At 52.9% G+C, this 18748-nt stretch overlaps 1 protein-coding gene across 3 annotated transcripts; it reads right to left on the reverse strand.

Annotated features, from left to right (window-relative positions):
- Positions 1 to 449: 449 nt before the first annotated feature.
- On the reverse strand, positions 450 to 18467 carry NAB2 (NGFI-A binding protein 2). Of its 3 annotated transcripts, none has more exons than XM_077329228.1 (7): positions 17725 to 18467; positions 12906 to 13671; positions 11366 to 11499; positions 9964 to 10015; positions 7965 to 8088; positions 5251 to 5451; positions 450 to 3436 (listed from the first exon to the last, which is right to left on the reverse strand). In XM_077329228.1, the coding sequence occupies exons 1-7, from the start codon at positions 18450 to 18452 to the stop codon at positions 3336 to 3338; spliced, it is 2106 nt and encodes a 701-aa protein (XP_077185343.1). In that variant the 5' UTR covers positions 18453 to 18467; the 3' UTR covers positions 450 to 3335. The 3 variants fall into 3 exon arrangements, with proteins under 3 accessions (XP_077185343.1, XP_077185345.1, XP_077185344.1); XM_077329230.1 differs by having other exon boundaries at positions 17733 to 17870; XM_077329229.1 differs by having other exon boundaries at positions 17729 to 17861.
- Between the last annotated feature and the right edge of the window lie 281 nt (positions 18468 to 18748).

Consider the following 18748-nt stretch of genomic DNA (forward strand, 5'->3'; position numbering starts at 1 on the left):
AAGGACTGTGTAGGGGTGACTGCATGGGTGAAACCAGAAACTACGGTTCTGAAACCAGAACCGGCATCTATACTGTGCATGCCCCCATGAGCCAGCTGACAAAGGGAAGGAGGCGGAAGAACTGTTAGGTGTCACCTAACTTACTAACCTTGTCCATGTACCTTTCTTCATCAGTGACTGAAAAATTCAAAACCCTGCTTAATGGGGACTTTCTGCTTCATGGCAGTGAGAAAATCTTTTAAAGTGCTGGGGAGAAAACCCTTAGAAGCCCCATTTAACTTCCTGTCTCCTTCTCCCTTGGAAATGAAAGACTTCAGTCCTACACTGGCTTACTCAATTCACACTCATCCTTCTGTATTATCCAGACATTCATCCCCTTCGGTGGATACCTACTACTCCTATCACACAGCCTGTACATGGGTAGAAGCAGATTATTAAATAGAAAAAGATAAGCCATAAAATAAGACTTTTATTTCAAAATAACAAAATAAATAATCTACTGTACACAATACAAAGGAAAGGGTGCTAATTTTTTTCTATGAAATACACCAGGGCCCAAAGGGAGAGGGAGGGGACTCCCAAGTGAAAGCGGGTGGCAATTTTTCAGTTGCGCCATTTGGCGTTCAAAGGCTTGCCAGGCCAACCTGTGTGTGCACTCTGCGCTTTCAGAAACGCTCACTTCTGCGCTGTTCCCAGGGGCTGGGTTATTGGGGGACAGCTAGACCATGCCTGAAAGCAGGAGTTATATACCTCAGCCCTTCCTGTGAATGAGAGACAGCACTGCCTTTCTCAGGACCAACCTGACAGGCAGTACAGACATCGGCCTGGGGCATCAGAATTCAAGAGAGGCCAAGCTACTCTGAGAAATCCTCAATGGGGACCCTGTTTCCCCATCTCCACCGGAGTTCCTGACTAGTCAGCCCACTTTGCTCACTCACATAGCAGGAAATAGCCCTCAAGAAAAGGTGGGAGAGAAACATCTGGGTTAATGCTCCCCCCCAATCACTGTTCAAAGATCTTGCGGGTGCAAAGGGACACTTCAGGGCCTTCCGGCTGTAGTTTAACACTAACCCGAAGCTGAACAAGTCCAAACCTTGCTCAGAAGCGATGCTGTAGCAGCAAAACTGCTAGCATAAACGCATCACGTCACCTGAAAACCGTCCCAAGTTTATACGCTCAACCTGTGGGCTGAACAAGACACGGTGTTTAACACTGGACTGCTGGGGACGTAGCAGTGAAGTGACAGCTGCAAGTTCCCTGTGGGGAACACAGTGACCAAACACCGCAGGGGCCCATTTCTGAGTAGGACCACAACACAGATGAGAGCCAGCATGTTGTAATGGTTAACAGCAGTGGCTTCTAATCTGGCAAGCTGGGCTTGATTCTCCGCTCCTCCACACGCAGCCAGCTGGGAGATCTTGGGCTTGTCACAATACTGATAGAGCAGTCCTGTCAGAGCAGTCCTGTCTCACAGAGCAGTTCTGTCAGAGCTCTCTCAGCCTCATCTACCTCAAAAGGTGTCTGGGGTGGGAAGAGGAAGGGAAGGCAATTGGAAGCTGCTTGGAGACTCCTTTGGGCAGTGAAAGACAATGGATAAAAACCAACTCTTCTTCTGGAGGGTCTTCAGCCTCCCCCTCCAGCTCCGTATTTATCTTGTGTGGACAAGGAGTTCTTACGGGGAACTTGCAGCAGCTGTCAGACAGCTAGTCCATCAAACATCACGTGTGACTGAGACCTGTCTTTCCATGGCTGCTGTTTTCCCCCCAGGCCAGCTGTGCCCTTTCTTCTAGCTTAGGAGTAACCGTTCCAAACTCTTGTTGCACGGCGATCCTCTATCTACGTGATTTTAAACAGCAATGCTGGCGTTTGGGGCCAGCTGACGCCTCAGCCCCTTGTTCCAGGGGCATCTGATTCCTCTCTTGGCTGATCGGTCCACTTCCTGAAATTTTAAGATGGCAGGGAGGAAAAGTGCAGACAAGTCACACGAGGACGAAGCGGATCACCGTAGGGGAGAAAAGGAATGAGAACAATACTGCTTCAAGGACCGCTTGCCCTCCCTCCTCCTCAGGATACCTTGAGACCACGCAAATGGAGAGGCAGAGAAAGGCACACACAAAAATTCCCTATGCTAATCCCTGCATCTACTTGAATTTCTATAAAACTGCCAAAAAATCATATTTATCTGCTGCCGCTGCTCACGGCTGGGCAGGGCGCACCCTGGAACAAACCAGATGCCGTGAAATGAATGAATCTCGGTAGGCGTCCCGCTCGCGAGCAAGTCCTCACAAATGGTTACAGGAGCCCAGGGCCTGAGAGCGTTCACGGAAGGGCCAGGCAGTGGTCGCAATCCGTGGGAGGCAAAAGCCAAGCAGAGGCCAAGAGCAGCAGAGTGAGGCCAGAGCATCCGTGAGGGGTTTCAACCTCAGAGGAAGTGGTTTGTGGCCTTCTTGGGAGACCGACGACAGAGGGCGAGAGAACGGCCATGTGAAAAATACTTTCAGGATGTGCCGCTTTGTGCGTCTGTCTGTGGGTGGGGGGGGGGGGAGTCATCACTGGCAGTCTTCAAGCAAAGGTTGGATACACACTTTTCTTGGATGCTTTAGGATGCTTAGGGCTGATCCTGCGTTGAGCAGGGGGTTGGACTAGATGGCCTGTGTGGCCCCTTCCAACTCTATGATTCTATGATTTCTCTGTATGCAGGGAACTGTGTGTGTTTGTGGGGAAGGACTGACCAGCTGAAGGGACAAGGTTCACATACAAGAGGGCACGCATGAGTCCTGGCACGATTGCATTTTTTGGGAAGGGCAGTGGAAATTTTGCGGGTGATGTGGGAAAGTAACTGAATGACTTTCTGCTGAGGATATGAAATACGAGTGTTTTTCTTTAAACGTTATGGCTGTATACATTATAGTCCCAGGCCTCCCCTGAAGGGAGCAGCTCTGTGTGGCTCACCTCCCATTACCCACCCCTCCCTCCCCTGGCAAAACGGAGTAGAGAGGTCTCCCTGAGGTCACGGCTAGCCGCTGTAGCCAAGACGCCCTTTCTCCCATAGTTCTTAGGATGCAGAAGTCCCCGCCTGCCCGCACGCTTCTGCTTGGCGCTGGGAGGGGGTCAGGCCAAGCTGGTTTCCCACTTCTTGGAGGGGAATGGAGACCAGGGACGAGAGAGTTGTGCTAATATATGGTCGCTCTCCTTCAGTCAATGAAGCATGCCTCCTTGTGGTGACTCGCAGAATTGCATGTCCCCCTCTGTGTTCCCACAAAGAGTCTTTCTGATGTGCGGAGCTGGCTGGCACATTATTGCTTGGTGACTGAGCGCCGCCAGTCACCCGCTGCTTATTGACGGCCGGCCTCCGGTTCCACTTTGATGCTGTTCCTTCTGGCCTCCAGCTGCGCTGCCGGGGCCTGGCAACGCTCCGAGAGGTTTTCCCCAAACTCTGAAACAAAGGAAGCAAGAGTCAGGCCATCTCTTCTCTAAACTATGCCCCGCTCAGCAGCAGTCTGGAACCACGCTGCGTCTTGCAGTGCCCAGGGCCCATTTTCAGATTACAACACCCGTCAGCCGTAATCTTAGTGGAAGAATAAAAAAGTCTCATCCTTGCTCTGGCGAAATGATTCATTCCACTGAAAACAACGTTCAAAGCAATTCCAAAACGGACTCCGAGGTATAGTTGGTTTTCGATATCGTCATCAGTCATATTATCAACATCGTTAATAATTCAAATCTCCTCTAAACACATTATTTAGGGCAGGGGTAGTCAACCTGTGGTCCTCCAGATGTCCATGGACTACAATTCCCATGAGCCCCTGCCAGCGTTTGCTGGCAGGGGCTCATGGGAATTGTAGTCCATGGACATCTGGAGGACCACAGGTTGACTACCCCTGCTTTAGGGCGAGGAAAACAACTTAGTCACTGATAATATTTTGCTTTGTGTAGTACAATCCACAAATCCATATCCATGGCTGTGCCAGCCCCGGACAGCTGCAGCCCGCAGCCACTGGCCCAAGACAGAGGCGCCCCCATCCGCCAGGAGCCACCCCAAGCCCGGAGCACCGCCCTTAACGTGTACTTGGCCGGGCCCGCCAGAAACCTCCTTAGGCTTCCTTTTATTATTCAAGTTTGAAATTCTAAACTTTCAATGGCAGCCACTTTGAATTTTCAACTTTGTGATTAGCACCCTCCCAAATTACTTTGCCTGTAGCTAATTTCCCCCCAGTCCTTTCATGCTTTGTCATAGCTGTTTCTGCCACTCAAGGGCTTTGCCTCATAGCTTCGATGGGAGAAAGGAGAGGCTGCACCATACTAGCCTGGCCGACTGAACGTAAGGACACAAGAATGGCCACGTAAAGCTCATCTACTCCAAGACTCTGTCTCATGCAAACAGCGGCCTGCCGCATGGCCTTGGGGAACTGGGGAAAGTGGGGATATAAAAAATGGCTCTGATTCTCCAGTAAAGGTAAAGGTATCCCATGTGCAAGCACCGGGTCATGTCTGACCCTTGGGGTGACGCCCTCTAGCGTTTTCATGGCAGACTCAATACGGGGTGGTTTGCCAGTGCCTTCCCCAGTCATTACCGTTTACCCCCCAGCAAGCTGGGTCCTCATTTTACCCACCTCGGAAGGATGGAAGGCTGAGTCAACCTTGAGCCAGCTGCTGGGATTGAACTCCCAGCCTCATGGGCAGAGCTTTCAGTCTGCATGACTGCTGCCTTACCACTCTGCGCCACAAGAGGCTCGATTCTCCAGTACTGTAAGGCTAAAACATACTGACATTCCCCACCTACTCCCCCAGGCTTACAAAGCTGGTCATCCCCGTATTCTGTAAGATCGCCTCCTTGTTTCTTCCCTGGGACCAGTTTCCTGGGCGACAGTGAGCCCCCCAGCAAGATGAGCATGGTACCGACCCACATCTTTCGTGCAAAACCACAAGGCTTTGCGAGAAACGAGCCCCCCCCCCATAGACAGAGAACCTCCTACATGCGCCAACCTGCCCACGATTGTGCACAGGTGTCTCCCGTTCTAAGACTCTTTGAAGCTACTCCTCTTGTGAGCCGCTTGGAATGGAGTCAAATTTCCTTAACAAATTTCCTTCTTCATTGTACAGCCCTGCGTTTATGCCCCTCTCCATGGTGAATCATGTACCTTGTGCCATCCCACCCCATTCCCATTCTTTTGCAGGTATCAGTAGAGGATTCAGACCCTTGCTGCCCCAGGTGTGTGCTGCTCACCAAACGGAAAAAAGGCTGCTCACCTGGTCCTTGAGGCTTGCCCGGGAGGCATGGGCTGAGGCGTCCCACCCGCTCGTGAGAAACCAGCCGAGCCAAACGCAGGCCTTCGTCCATCAGAGTCTGCTGTAGGATGTGGCGGCTCCACAGCCCGTGGGGTGGCAGGCCCAGCAGCGCATCAGAGGCAGCACTGGGGGGCGGAGTCAGGCGAGGACAGGAGCCTGTGGCTGTGGAGGGAGCGAGAGGTTCAGAATCAACAAAGGGGTCTCCTCAGTTGTAGCCACAGAGCCGGTGGCAGTGCAGATTCATTCATCCATCCATCCATCCATCCATCCATCCATCCATCCATCCATCCATCCAATCCCATCCCATCCCATCCCACCCCATCCCATCCCATCCCATCCCACCCCTTCTGACATTTTTATTCCGCCCTTCCCCAAAGGCTCAGGCGAATCAAATTGACTTTAAAACGTATGATATCATATAAATACACATACACATAACATTGAAAAATCAAATCATAATTTCAAATCTCAAATTAAAGCTATTTATTTATTTATTCTATTCTATGTATAGCCCCCCAACCTGTACCTGACGGCTCGTGACGGGCAACAAAGATACAGCCCCACAATAAAATACCAGTAAAACCCCAATAAAATCCATTAATCCTTCCCATCGATGAATACTATCCTTCCCTCCAGTTGACTCTACAGACCACCCCATTTAGGCTAGCGATACCTGAGCCGCCTCCTGTATAAAGAGGAAAGAGAAGGGGGCTGCATATATGGTTTTCTGATTAGAATTATTGTGGGAGGTTCGGGGAGGGAGGCTGGTGGACTTAGATGTTGTTTAGGGGCCTCAACCACAGGCCCAGTGGAACAGCCCTGCCTTACAAACCCTGTGGAAATGTTGGAGGTCCTTCAGGGCCCTGATCTCACTTGGCAAAACATCCCACCGGACCAGGGCCAGTTTTATTTCTTTAGAGCCGGGGGATCCTGTGCAGATTTTGATCACTAGATCGTAATGCTCTTTGGGGGACATAGTGGGAGAAGATACGACGGTCCCAGACTATTTAGGGCAGCCCTTCTCAATTTTTTTTACTCTTGAGAAACCCCTAAAACTTTCTTCAGGCTTCAAGAAACCACAGAAGTGGCACAATGGTGCAGAATGGGGTTGGGAAGCAGAGCTGTGTATGTGGACACCAGGGCCCCCTCCCCCCAATCCCTCCAGGCCCATCACTGGCCATTCTGGGGTGGGAGGGAGGTCAACATGACCATATATGGTCATACCACCTGATAAAGGTTTAACACGTTTAAAGAATATATTAAAAATTAACTCCCACCCATTTGGGGAACCCTTCTAGGGCTGTCAAGAAACCCCAGGGTTTCACAAAACCCTGCTTGAGGAAGCCTAGTTTAGGGCTTTAAAAGTGGGATCCTGAACCTGTTCCCGTCCTGGGAGAGCAGCTGGGAGAGCACAGGTCTCAAGTCCAAGGAAGGACCTGGGCTGTTCCGTTTGGGACCAGTCAAAGATTCTGGGGCAGCTTCAAGCAGCTTCTGCTTTCAAAACTGCTCTCCAAATAGAATCATAGAATCCTAGAGTTGGAAGGGGCCATACAGGCCATCTAGTCCAACCCCCTGCTCAACGCAGGATCAGCCCAAAGCCTCCTAAAGCATCCAAGAAAAGCCCGGTATTGTGATGTACCCTGAGTCCAAAAAGAAAGGTTTGGTAATAAATACAATAAATAAATACATTTAAATGGTGGAGGGAAATCCTGGCCCATGCGCCACAGCACTTTCATCCACCTGCAGTTCTGTGGGGGATGATGGGGAACCTCCAGGTCCAGAGGCAGTCACCCTCTGAATCCCAGGGCCAGGAGGCAACATCGAGGGAAACCCCCGACTTCTCTGCCCTGTTGTTGGCCCTCTGGAGGAACTGGTTGGCCACTGTGTGAAAAGGGACACTGGACTAGATGGACCACTGGCCTGATCCGCTAGGGCTCTTGTGTGCTGTGAGGAGAAGGCCTCGGCCTATATGCCCTATTGTTGGCCTTGCAGAGAAACTGGTTGGCCTCTGTGTGAGACAGGATGCTGGACCAGGTGGACCACTGGCCTGATCCAGCAGGGCTCTTTCGTGAAACTGTGAGAGTGAAGCTAGTTTTGATTAATGGTGTTTACCCAACAAGGAGATTTTAACAGGGGAATGAAACTTTAAGATCTACTTTTGAAATTTTTAAACAGAGGCTGAATCGCCATCTGATGGAGAGGCTGATTCTGTGAAGGTTCAAGGGGGTGGCAGGTGACAGTGGATGAGCGAGAGGGTTGTGAGTGTCCTGCATAGTCCCGGGGTTGGACTAGATGACCCAGGAGGTCCCTTACAACTCTATGATTCTGAGCGTCTGGGAAAGAGGCCTGTGTGATGAAACTAAGAGTGGCCAATTGTACAGGCAGACAAAAGCCTCTCTCAGATGCAACTCGGAGTTTTAAGTAAGAAGAATCTGAAGCTAAATTACACACAAGTCCAAGCACGTTCCCAGCTTGCAAAGAACAAGCAGATTGGTGCAGCGGAAACAAGTCCTCCAATAAACATAAGGATTTTTTCGTGCATGAATTATATCAGCCTCTACGGAAGCCTGCGAGGGGAAAATCCATCTTCAACCGGCTTGGTCCCCGCCATCTCCCCCCTCGCTTTTCCCTGCGGCTCGAAGTCCTCAGCAGAAGAAGGCGACCAGCCCCCTCACCTTGTGGGTGTCCGTCTAAGCTTTCCCCTGACAAGCTGGCGGTATCTTCCTCTACGCTGGACCGGTACTGAGGAAGGAACGGTTCGCAGACCAAGGGAAGGTCAGGCCGGCTGTGATCTCCAACCTGGAAGGAGAGAAGATGTCAGGTCGGCAAAGGCTACCCATCCCTCCTCCTCCTGCACAGCTAAAAATAGCATCTTGGGCTTCAAGACCAGACCCCATCCATGCCTAGGAAGAGACTTCCGTGGTATTTCCAGTGCCAGTTTGTCAGTCTAGACCAGAGATTCCCAACCAGGGGGTCCTCCGCCTTCCCTCTCCTCCCTGGATGGACTTGGCCACATGCTTTGGAAGCAGCCACTTCCATCACGCTCCCTTCCTCCTCCCAAGCATGAGCAAGTGAGGTCTCTCATGGCTTGTTTCTTGGAGGGGGCGGAGCCTGCACGCCAGTCCTGCCTAAGACCGTCGCCTGTCTCTACTCCATCCGGTCCTCCTTGAGCCTGCCTGTTAAGGCAAGTGGTGATGTCACTTCCGGTGACATGCCACCTTCAGGGGGCGTGGCAGGGAGACGTGGTCAAGTGACATCACTTCCGGGGCGCCTCAAAGCCTGAAAAATTCTTTCAGGGGCTACTCCGTGATCAAAAGGTTGGAAAAGGCTCGTCTAGACTTAACAAAGACAGAGCAGGGCATTGGGTGCGAGGCACATACCAGAGCCGTGCCCAGAAGCAAAACATGGTCCAAGGCTCATCGCCACAACTGCATTAGCAGGTAAGGTTATATAGAGCCCAAGTAAAGTGGGAGGCACTGTGAGCTCTCTCTTGCTCTCTCTCTCTCTCTCTCTCTGAACTGGGGGTGGGTGTTGATGCTAGGAATCTTGAAGACTTCACTTGAGGCTGTACGCTAAACCCAGAAAAAGAAACACCCAGCCTGAACGGTGTGCCAGGAATATCCGTCTCCAATTCTGTATTACCCATCCCTCAGCAAAAGTTCCAGGCTAGGAGAATTTTCCTGCATGTCTCTTTGGCTCCAAAACATGTACATTTGTGACAACATGTAAGGAGTATAGTCTGTATGCATAAAGAATCGTGCAAGCACTGAAATGGATCAGAGCGGGTATTATGAACAGGTAGGCATTGATTTTGCAGGAAGGACAGCCAGGAAGATTAGGGAGCTGGAACAATTTCCCTGTGAGGAAGGACTGAAGAGTCTAGAACTTTTCAGTTTAGGAAAGTGACAACTAAGAAGAGACTTATAGGATAGGTCTATAAAATTATGCAAGGGGAGAGAACAGACAAGAGACTTTTTTCTCTCTCTTCCAAAATGTTAGAACTTGAGGACATCCAATGAAGCAGGAAGAGACCCTAAACTGGGATCTTCGCATCCACGGGACCGTTTTGTCCTATATATCCCCCCCAAAGAAAAGATCTAGAGAGCAAAAGCTGCTCAAGATCCCCAGTGCCAAAGATATGAAATGGGCCTCAACCAGGGCCAGGGCCTTTTCAGTCCTGGCCCCACACTGGTGGAACAATCTCTGATTAAGGCCCTGCACGACCTTGGACAGTTCCACAGGGCCTGTAAGGGCCTACAACTGTTGAGGCCTAAAAAGAGTGCTGAAATCCTGAGCTCCTTGTTCAAAACACGGGCCAAATTATGCCTGAGCCTGAATATTTGATCTATATCAACCCTCCCGCAACAGGAAAACAAGTGGTTAGAGCTATTTTAAGGGATTCAGTATGTTTTATTTATTTGTTTGACTTTAGGCTGCCCTGCTCCAAAACAGTCTTGGGGAGGCTCGCAACATTTAAAAACCCTACGTAGTAAGATATAAAATCATAAAATATTAAATATTTAATACCCACTTGCTTCTTCATATATGGTCATTTGTATACTAATCCAGAAAACTTTTTTGAATGTTCGTAGTGCTTTCTCTCTCATGTGAATGCACACAAACGCATGCAAACGAGCACTTCCAGGCACACAAAAAGTTGCCCCCGGGGCTCACCTCTTGCTTGAGTCTCTTGGCTTGGCCAGCCCCGCCCTCTTCCGGATGCAGCCTGAAAACAAAAGGCGAGAGGTGGTCAGAGTTCTCTGCAGTGCCCCCAGATAGTCCCTTAAGCCTGGGCACGGACAACATTCACAACAAACACATGATTTGACACAAGATGCTTGGAGAGACCTTAACCGCGCAGGGAAGCATGGCATGTCAAGCATCTAATCTGAACCAGGCTTCCTTTGATTCCATCTTTGGAGACTTTTAAGCAGTAGCCGGATAGCCATCTGACGGAGAGGCTGATTCTGTGAAGGCTCAAGGGGGTGGCAGGTGACAGTGGATGAGCAATAGGGTTCTGAGTATCCTGCATAGTGCAGGGGGTTGGACTAGATGACCCAGGAGGTCCCTTCCAACTCTATGAGTCTATGATTCTAAACTCCATCTAAACATCCAGAAGGAGGTCCTGACAGTCAGAGTGGTTTCTCAGTGGAACAGGCTTCCTCAGGAGGTGGTGGGTTCTTCGTCTTTGTAGATTTTTAAGCAGAGGCTGGATAACCAGAGGCTGATTCTGTGAAGGCTCAAGGGGGTGGCAGGTGACAGTGAATGAGCGATAGGGTTGTGATTGTCCTGCATAGTGCAGGGGGTGGTCCCTTCCAACTCTTGGTGCTGCATTTAGCATGCCAAGGCACGGTAGCCAGCTGGGGACAAAAAGGCACACTTAGCAAAGATTTTCAGCCTGGAGGAGAGGAGGCTGAAGACGGTCATGATTGTTCCCTTGCAACACCTGAAAGCCTGTCTCTTAGAGGAGGGGCTGGGAGCGGCAGATAGGACTTGCAATACTGAGGTTCACTTATTTATTGCATTTTGAGATTCATTTTCCGCCTAGGTCTTTGAAAACTCGTGCAGCTTGCCATGTTATGAAAGGCATAGAACGTTCCAATAAACAATAAACTTTTTAAACATTCAGAGTAAATAAATTCAACATTGAACCTTTGAAACATTAAAATGTCAAATTAAATATTCAATGTTAAAGGATTAGAATCGTCCAGCGTGGGCAGAGCCTTCCCACATGCAGCCTCCAAAGACTTTTAGAACACAGGGAAATTGAGTCCCACGGCTTGATTTCACCCAAGAGGGAGAAGGCAGTAGAAACTAGGCGGTCAAAGGTAGAGGGAATACTATGGACTGCTCTGCTTTGTAGCTAGGGGAAGACAAATAGAAAACCAGCAAAGACTAACAGAGGGGTGGCAGTAGGATCTTTGGCGTCCTGAAGGGCTAAGTTTCATCCTTGCAAGGTTTGTTTTCCCCTCAAAAGCTAAAGGGACATCAAAACCTGAAATCCATCACCATGCCAAAGGGGGTATAGTCCCTTCTGCCGCCTTGGGGCTCTGCATCCTCGTTACCTCATTCTCACCTGGATCCCTTCAGTGAGGTCAGGTAGCTGCTCTCTCGAGCCACCTGGCGCGACAGGGAAAAGAGCTCCACCCGGCGCAGCAGCAGGGAGGGGTCCCGCAGACAGAACTGGGCCGCAGCCTCGTTGATGGTCAGCTGGGAGGAGAGAAGGAAGAGCAGAGTTATCCTGGGAAGCAGGAGACACGGCCAGGAGAAATGTGCTGCATGAATATCAGTCCCTGGGGCCCCGGAAGGGCAAGAGGATTTACAGGGGGGACGTTGTTGGACTCCTGAATGCTGAGGATGCGAGAGTCTTATTGGCTAGTATCCGTGACATCATTGGTCATGATTGACACGCTACTTGCTTGCATGGCCAGTTTGAGATTCGTTAATCTACTTCATTTCTCCCCAGTGGGGGCCCAAAGCAGATTATCCTGTTCTCATCTCCTCCATTTTTTATCCCCACAACATCCCTGTAAGGTAGGCTAGGCTAAGGGCCTGTGACTGTCTCAAGGTCACTCAGCAAGCTTCCATGGCAGAGTGAGGATTTGAACCTGGATCTCCCAGATCCAAGCTGGATACTCTGACCAGTACGCCACACTGGCTTGAATTTCACTTTGAACAGACTGAATACTCCCTTCCACACCACCGTTGCTAGAAGCTTTCTCTACCCTTTAAAAATATTATATTAACCACACACACACACAAAAACCCACACAGAGAGACAAGCAAGTATGACTCCCACACAACCAAGTTATGACTCCCATACAAGAAAATATGACGCATGCACACACACCCCAGCAATCCCCAGGCATTTGGTGAACTAGTTTTAAGACATAAATAGCAGAGGCATTCTGCACATTTCCCCTTTTGGGCTGTGCAGTACAGAATCTCCATTTTTGTAACTCCTTGCTCAAGAAAAATGGGTAAATAGGAAAATTCCTCGCATTAAGGCCGGTGATATTGTTCTGCTTGGGCTGTTTCGTTTTGCCTGCCCTGGAAGGGCCCAGGCTAGCCTGATTTTGTCAGATCTCAGAATTCAAGCAGGATTAGCCCTGGTTAGTGCTTACATGGGAGACCACCAAGTTAATCCAGGGTAGCTATGCAGGGGTAGGCAGTGGCAATGTACTACGTCTGCTTATCTCAGGGGTGGTCAAACTGCGGCCCTCCAGATGTCCATGGATTACAATTCCCATGAGCCCCTGCCAGCACCATGGGTTTAGGCAACAGCATGCTACTGGCAGCGGCTCATGGGAATTGTAGTCCTTGGACATCTGGAGGGCCGCAGTTTGACTACCCCTGGCTTATCTCTTGCTTGGAAATTCTACAGCTGCAGTAGGCAAACTCTGGCTCTGCAGCTGTCCATGGACTACAATTCCCATTAGCCTCTGCTGGGGCGAGCTCTACCTGGGCTAGAGACAGAAAAGCCCAAGACTACTTGTTCTATAAGATTCAGGATGGGACACAGTGGAACAATCTGAGACGGCATTCCCTGGGCACCCTTAGGCTGAAAATGCGCTGGCCAGATCGCCCTGCCCCCTACCGCCCTCCTCTTGACCCACCTCGTGCAGCGTGAGCTGCTTGCTCTCACATCGCCGGGCTTCTCCTCGCCCATAGATGGCGCTGTGGCGCCGGATCTCCTCCTCCTTACGCGGGTCCCCGTTGTCCAGGCGGAAGATATGTCCCACGGTTTTGGCCAGCTTCTTGTTCATCTTCATGAGGGCCCTAAGCTCAGCGTCGCCCCCACGAGGGCAACTGCGCAACAGCCGCTCCACGCTCTCGGACACCGCCTGGATCAGCTCCGGGTCCAGATGCTCTGCGGACACAGGGTGCCCCACAGGTGAGGACACCCCTCCTTCCTCTTCCGACTCGGCTGTGCTCCACTGAATGGCTGGCAAGGGAGAGAGTTTGTCTCCGGGCTCCGAGGGGCTCTTGGCGGGAGACGCCCCACTCGCCTTGGTAGGGGTCTCTCCCGGACTAGCGTGCCCGTTGGTGAGGGATTTGCGACCCCCGGACTCAGAGATCTTGAAGAGGGGGATGCTGCTCACGGGGATGGAAGGCACCGGCTGGTTGAAAAGCCCCGGGTTGGTGGCCCACTCCCGCAAGGCTTTCTGGAGCCGCCGGACGTGCAGCGGCTTGGTCGCCATGCCGACCAAAGCCATGATCTCCAGGAATTCCTCTTCGCAGGCTTCGCATAGCTGCTGCACGTCATCGCCGCCCTGCTGGATGAAGGTCTCGTAGTAGGAGAGGAGGTTTGCTCGCTGGAGGACACGGTACAGCTGGAGTTCACCCAGGGTACGCGGCAGGGACAAGGCCATCGCCAGCGGCCTGCGGAGATGAGAAAACCAGTACGGTGATGAGACAGAGACCAAGCCTTCGCGCCTGCCCCCCCCCCCAGGCCGAAGACAGGCCACGATGGAATCTGAGCAGGGGAGAAGTGAATTAAGCGCCTAAAGGTTAAGAAAACATAAATGTTCAGGGCCAATAATACTTATTCAAGGAGTGAGTTTTTGTGTGCAGGCATACTTCTTCAGGGAATGGAAATCATACATCTGTTTCACTTAATATTTCTGGTAAAGGCTCGGAGGAGGAGCTGGTCTCATGGCTTAAGTGCCACTCATTGCTTAACACCCACTGAGGGCTGTTGTCCCTCTCCTGAGTGCCGTCTCCTCAAACCAGCTTGCCTGTCTGTCCAACGGCTAGCCAATCACCTTCCATCTTCCACCTGATGACCCCCTCCTCCTTCCGCTTCCATCTGAGGCTCGGAGGCTGCAGACCCCTGCTGCATGAGAGCTGCCCCTACCGGTGAGTTCCCTACCTGGGGGTCTCCAGCCTGCTGCCTTTCCATGTCCTGGGGGGAGGGAGACCATCCGCAGAGTTCTTCCACCCCCACCCCCCCCAAACTAGTGCCTGTTGTATTCCTGAATGCAACGGGCTATGTCCCTAGTATATCCTTATCCATACATTTGCTCCTCTTAATATTTGTGAAACAGCCCTGGGGGTGGAGTGTGACCCGGCTGTCCGAGATGGAACAGGGCCAATCAGGGTGCGGCCAGGGTACAGCTGACTGGTCCTCCCTCTCCAGCTCCCGCACTCCTTCCCTGGACGCTAGCCACTTTGCTCTCAGATGCCTGAGAGAGACACACAGAAACATAGCCCTGCAAAACCGAAAATGGCCCCGATTACCTGTAATGGCTCCTGTTGCGAGGGAGAGAGAGACAAACTGCAACCAACCCTTGCTTCCCTGCTACAAAGGAGCCCATGGCTCCTGATGTGAGTGAGAGAGAGAGAGATTTGCACTTCCCGGTGTCCCCTAGGTCCTAGTGCCCATTGCATTCCTGGTTGCAATGGGCTTTCCTGATAATTTACTCTCTGCTTTTATATGCAGTCCAGCGATAACAATTTCATTATCTGAGGAAGTGTGTCTGCACACACAAGCCCATACCCTGAATAAAATGTGGTTGGTCTTCAACCTTGTTCTGTTCCTTCAGACCAACACTGTGACCGACCTGAATAGAGCCCAACCATTCTGTTAGTCAGTGTCAAAATGAAATTGAGGCAACTGATGTTGTCAGGGCCAATATTTGTCATTTGTTGTGAAATGAACACGTGTATTTTTGTATATGTGGTTGTTGTTTTTTTTAACTGTGCATTATTTGCCTTGAATGTTTCTGTTTTCTTAACTTTAGCTCCTTCCTCCAATTAGTTTGGGGTTAAGTTAAAGGCCAGCAAAATTTCCAGGGAGTGAGCTTTTGAGAATCAAGGGTTTTTTTCGCATCCTTGCTACTCAAGAGCTTATGCCCTCGAAGTCCTGGCAGCCTTTAAGATACTCCTGGAACCAAATCTTGCTTGCCTCTTGAATTATCTTACCCACACAGGGAAATCCACAGGTCTGCAAATACAGCTTAATAATGCAAACCTTTATTGCTCAGATCCACTTATGTAGCCCCTGGAGGGTACTCTTCCCAATATGTCAGGCCCAGCTCCAAACTACGTCCTTTCCCCCTCCCTCCTCTGCACAGTGAAGCTCCTAACAGCCTTGCACTGTGACACACACACAGATGCCACACAGCAATCTCCCACTGTCTTGGGAACTGTCTCATCTTACGTATAAGACACGGAATAGCAAGTATAATTATTATTTTACTCTTAGCTTAGGCCTTTATCAGCCTAGCTCTGGCTTTCCCTGAGGTTTCTTGATGGCCCTGGAAGGGTTTCCTTACTGGGTGGGAGTCAATTTTTAATGTATTTTTAAACTCTGTTAAACATTTATCGGGTGATATGACCATATACGGTCACGTTGACTCCCCCATGCACACCAAAATGGCCCATGATGGGCCTGAAGTGCGTGGGAAGGGGAGGGGCCCCAAGTGGGCGTGTCCACAGCTATGCTTCCCAACCATATTCTGCACGACTGCACCATTTCTGAAGAATGTTTCTGGGGTTTCTCAACGGCGAAAAAAAATTGAGAAAGGCTGGCCTAGCTCACTGCGCATGCGGCCAGCCTACCAAAGGGGGCCGTGGAACGGGAGAAGAGCCATGGCCGAAAGAAGGTTGAGAACAGCAGTTTTAGACAGCACTGGACTTTGGTTTCCTTTGGGCTCAAGGCTTGCCAGCAAGGTTGGATGGAAGATCAGGAATTTGAACTCAGCTTTCCCGGATCCTGATCCCCCACCCTAATCCCTTACACCAGGGGTAGTCAACCGGTGGTCTTTCAGATGTTCATGGACTACAATTCCCATGAGCCCCTGCCAGCGACTGCTGGCAGAGGCTCATGGGAATTGTAGTCCATGAACATCTGGAGGACCACCGGTTTACTACCCCTGCTTTTGAGGACACTTTCAACATGGCCTTCCGCTGAGACTACAGGCCACAAAACGGCACCCAGCCGGGATCTGGGCTACAAAGCCCCACCTGCCACCCACTGAAACACGTCCCTGGCGCAGCCCGCTACTGACACACAGGCCTGCAGTCCATTGGCACATGCCAAGAGCCTCCACCAGCCACGCACCGTACGCAGCTGCCAGTTTCTCTCCCCCCCCCCCCCCCGTTAGGCCTTAGAAGCTGCGGGGTTTGGTCGATGCTTGTTTGCGTTTCCCAGTGGGAGGCCGCAAGATATATTTCTGGCAACAGAAGTGTGGGGTGGAAAACGCAGGAGTGGAAGAGTGGAGTGATACACTGAAGGCCAAGCAGGGGGAGGGAGGGAGGGAACAGCGCTGCCTGGCAGGTCATGCGTGGTGGTTTTGGAGGGGGAGGAGAGGCTAGCCAGCTCACAGCTCCGTTCCTCCCCTTCCTGCCAAGCCTCTCCCCACCCAAAGCTGCTGGAGGGAGCATCCAGAGCCTGCAAGGTCCTCGCAGTTAAGATTCAGTCAAGGCGATTTTTATGATTTGTCCCTCTGATCCCTTCGGTCTTACTAAGCCAGGGCTAGTCGAACTGCGGCCCTCCAGATGTCCATGGACTACAATTCCCACGAGCCCCTGCGAGCATTCGCTCGCAGGGGCTCATGGGGATTGTAGTCCATGGACATCTGGAGGGCCGCAGGTTGGCTACCCCTGTACTAAGCAGAATCATCCCCCCCCAATCCATTCATAGGCAGATCATTGCTTCCAGAGAGCAGTTGAGTTCAATTTGTCCCAAAACAAACCAAGGGGGAAATGGCCCCCACCCGTAAATGAAGGGACCATTCCCCCCACCCCACATAATGTCAGTCTTAAAAGGCAGCTCCTTTGCCCCCTCCTTCCCGGGATCCCCCCCCCCCAGACTATAAGGCGCCTGCGATGGGCAGTCCCCCCTTCCAGAAATTTCTCTCCTCCTCGCTGACAAACCCGCAATCCCCCTCCCCTCCCCGCACCGCCTTCCTCTGGGTTTGAATCCGGGCTCGGTCCCGGCGCAGGGAGCGGAACAGAACCAGAGGGGGAGGGGGGGCGCTGAGTTCGGCTTGCCGGGCCCGCCCTCCAAAGGAGCCATTTTCTCCCGGAGAACTGTAGTCTGCGGATGAGCTACAATCCGCGGTGGGGAGTGGGGAGGGGGGGGGGAGGATGGCCATTCCCCAGGTCTCACCTGGAGGTTGGCAACCCTCCTCCGAGCCCCCGCCCTGCCCAGCCCGGCTTGAAGGCAGCCAGTGCGACGCGCAAGGCCCGGGGCAAGGAGGAGTGGCTCGCAAGGCAGGGCGGCTGGAGCCCCGGCGCCGTTGGGTAAGGCGTCGGGGCTCTCGGCCAGTAGTGCCTGGGATCTGCCCCGACCCCGAAGCCCTGCGGCCGGCTCTTCGAAGGGGAGGGCCAAGGCTGCCCAAAAGCACCAACAACTCCCCAAAAATCCCCCCTTGGGGAGCCTCCCCCCTTCGCTTCCCCTCCCCTCCCCGTCGCGGGTGCCGCACTCACTCACTCACTGGCTCGCTGCAATCCCTCGGCGCGGCTGGTTCCCGGGCGAGCGTGGCGGGCGCAATCGCGGCGCATGGACGGCCCTGCGCGCCCCGGTCCGCGCTGCTCGGCCCGCCGGAGCCAGTCTCGCCGGCCGCCCCTCTCCGTCGCTGCTGCGCCCGTCGTCCCCGCGCCTCTCGTCCTCCTCCTCCGCCCGCCCGCCTTGCTTCCTTCTCTGTGCGCGCCCGGAGCCTGTAGCACGGAATCGCCTCCCACGCCGCCGGATTCACAATGGAGCGGCGGCGGCGGCGGCGGCTGCTGCTGCTGCTGGCGCGCGTGGGAGGGCTCCGGGGGCGGCAGGCAGCCGCGGCCTCGGACCAGAAAAACGGCAGCCAGCCAGGCAGGCAGGCAGCCGCCGAGAGGAAAAACACCGCCGCCCCCGCCGCGCCCTGCCCTGCCCGGCCGGCCGCCCACGCCGCGCCTCTGCAGGTGCGGACGCGCCTGGGAAGCGGAGAGCGCAGCGCGCTGGCCGCCCCCGCCGGGCACGGGAGCGGGCCTTTCGCGGCCTCCCGCTTGCCCCTCTCTGGCAAGGGGAGTGGGGCCGATCCGGCGCACGCACGCCTTTCCCGGGAGTAGAGGCCGCCGACGGCATGCGGCGCTTGCAGCGGGATAAAACGCGCACGGCGTTGGAAGCGGCGGGGGCTGGGGCCGCGCGAATGGACACGGGTCTTTCCTTTCCTGACGTGCATGGGGGCGGGAGGCGTGCAAATGGAGGGGGAGGTGGCGCGCCCGCCGTGGCTGGCCGCCTTGTACGCCGGTGTCCTGGCGGGATTGTGCAAACGGCGGGCTTGCTCATGCACGTGGGGGCGGAGAGGCGAGGACGTGCAGCGAGCTCCCGGGGTTATTTGGAAGGGGGCGGTGGAGGCAATATTTTAACTGCCGGGACACCAGCCACACGCTGATTTTTTCAGATCTTTTTGCTGGTTGGAATCCAGATCTTCTGGCTGCCATATATCGTTTGGTCATCTAAAGAGGTTCTGAGGAA

The sequence above is a fragment of the Paroedura picta genome, chromosome 3 (assembly GCF_049243985.1).
Source record: "Paroedura picta isolate Pp20150507F chromosome 3, Ppicta_v3.0, whole genome shotgun sequence".
In the NCBI taxonomy this organism is placed as follows: domain Eukaryota; kingdom Metazoa; phylum Chordata; class Lepidosauria; order Squamata; family Gekkonidae; genus Paroedura; species Paroedura picta.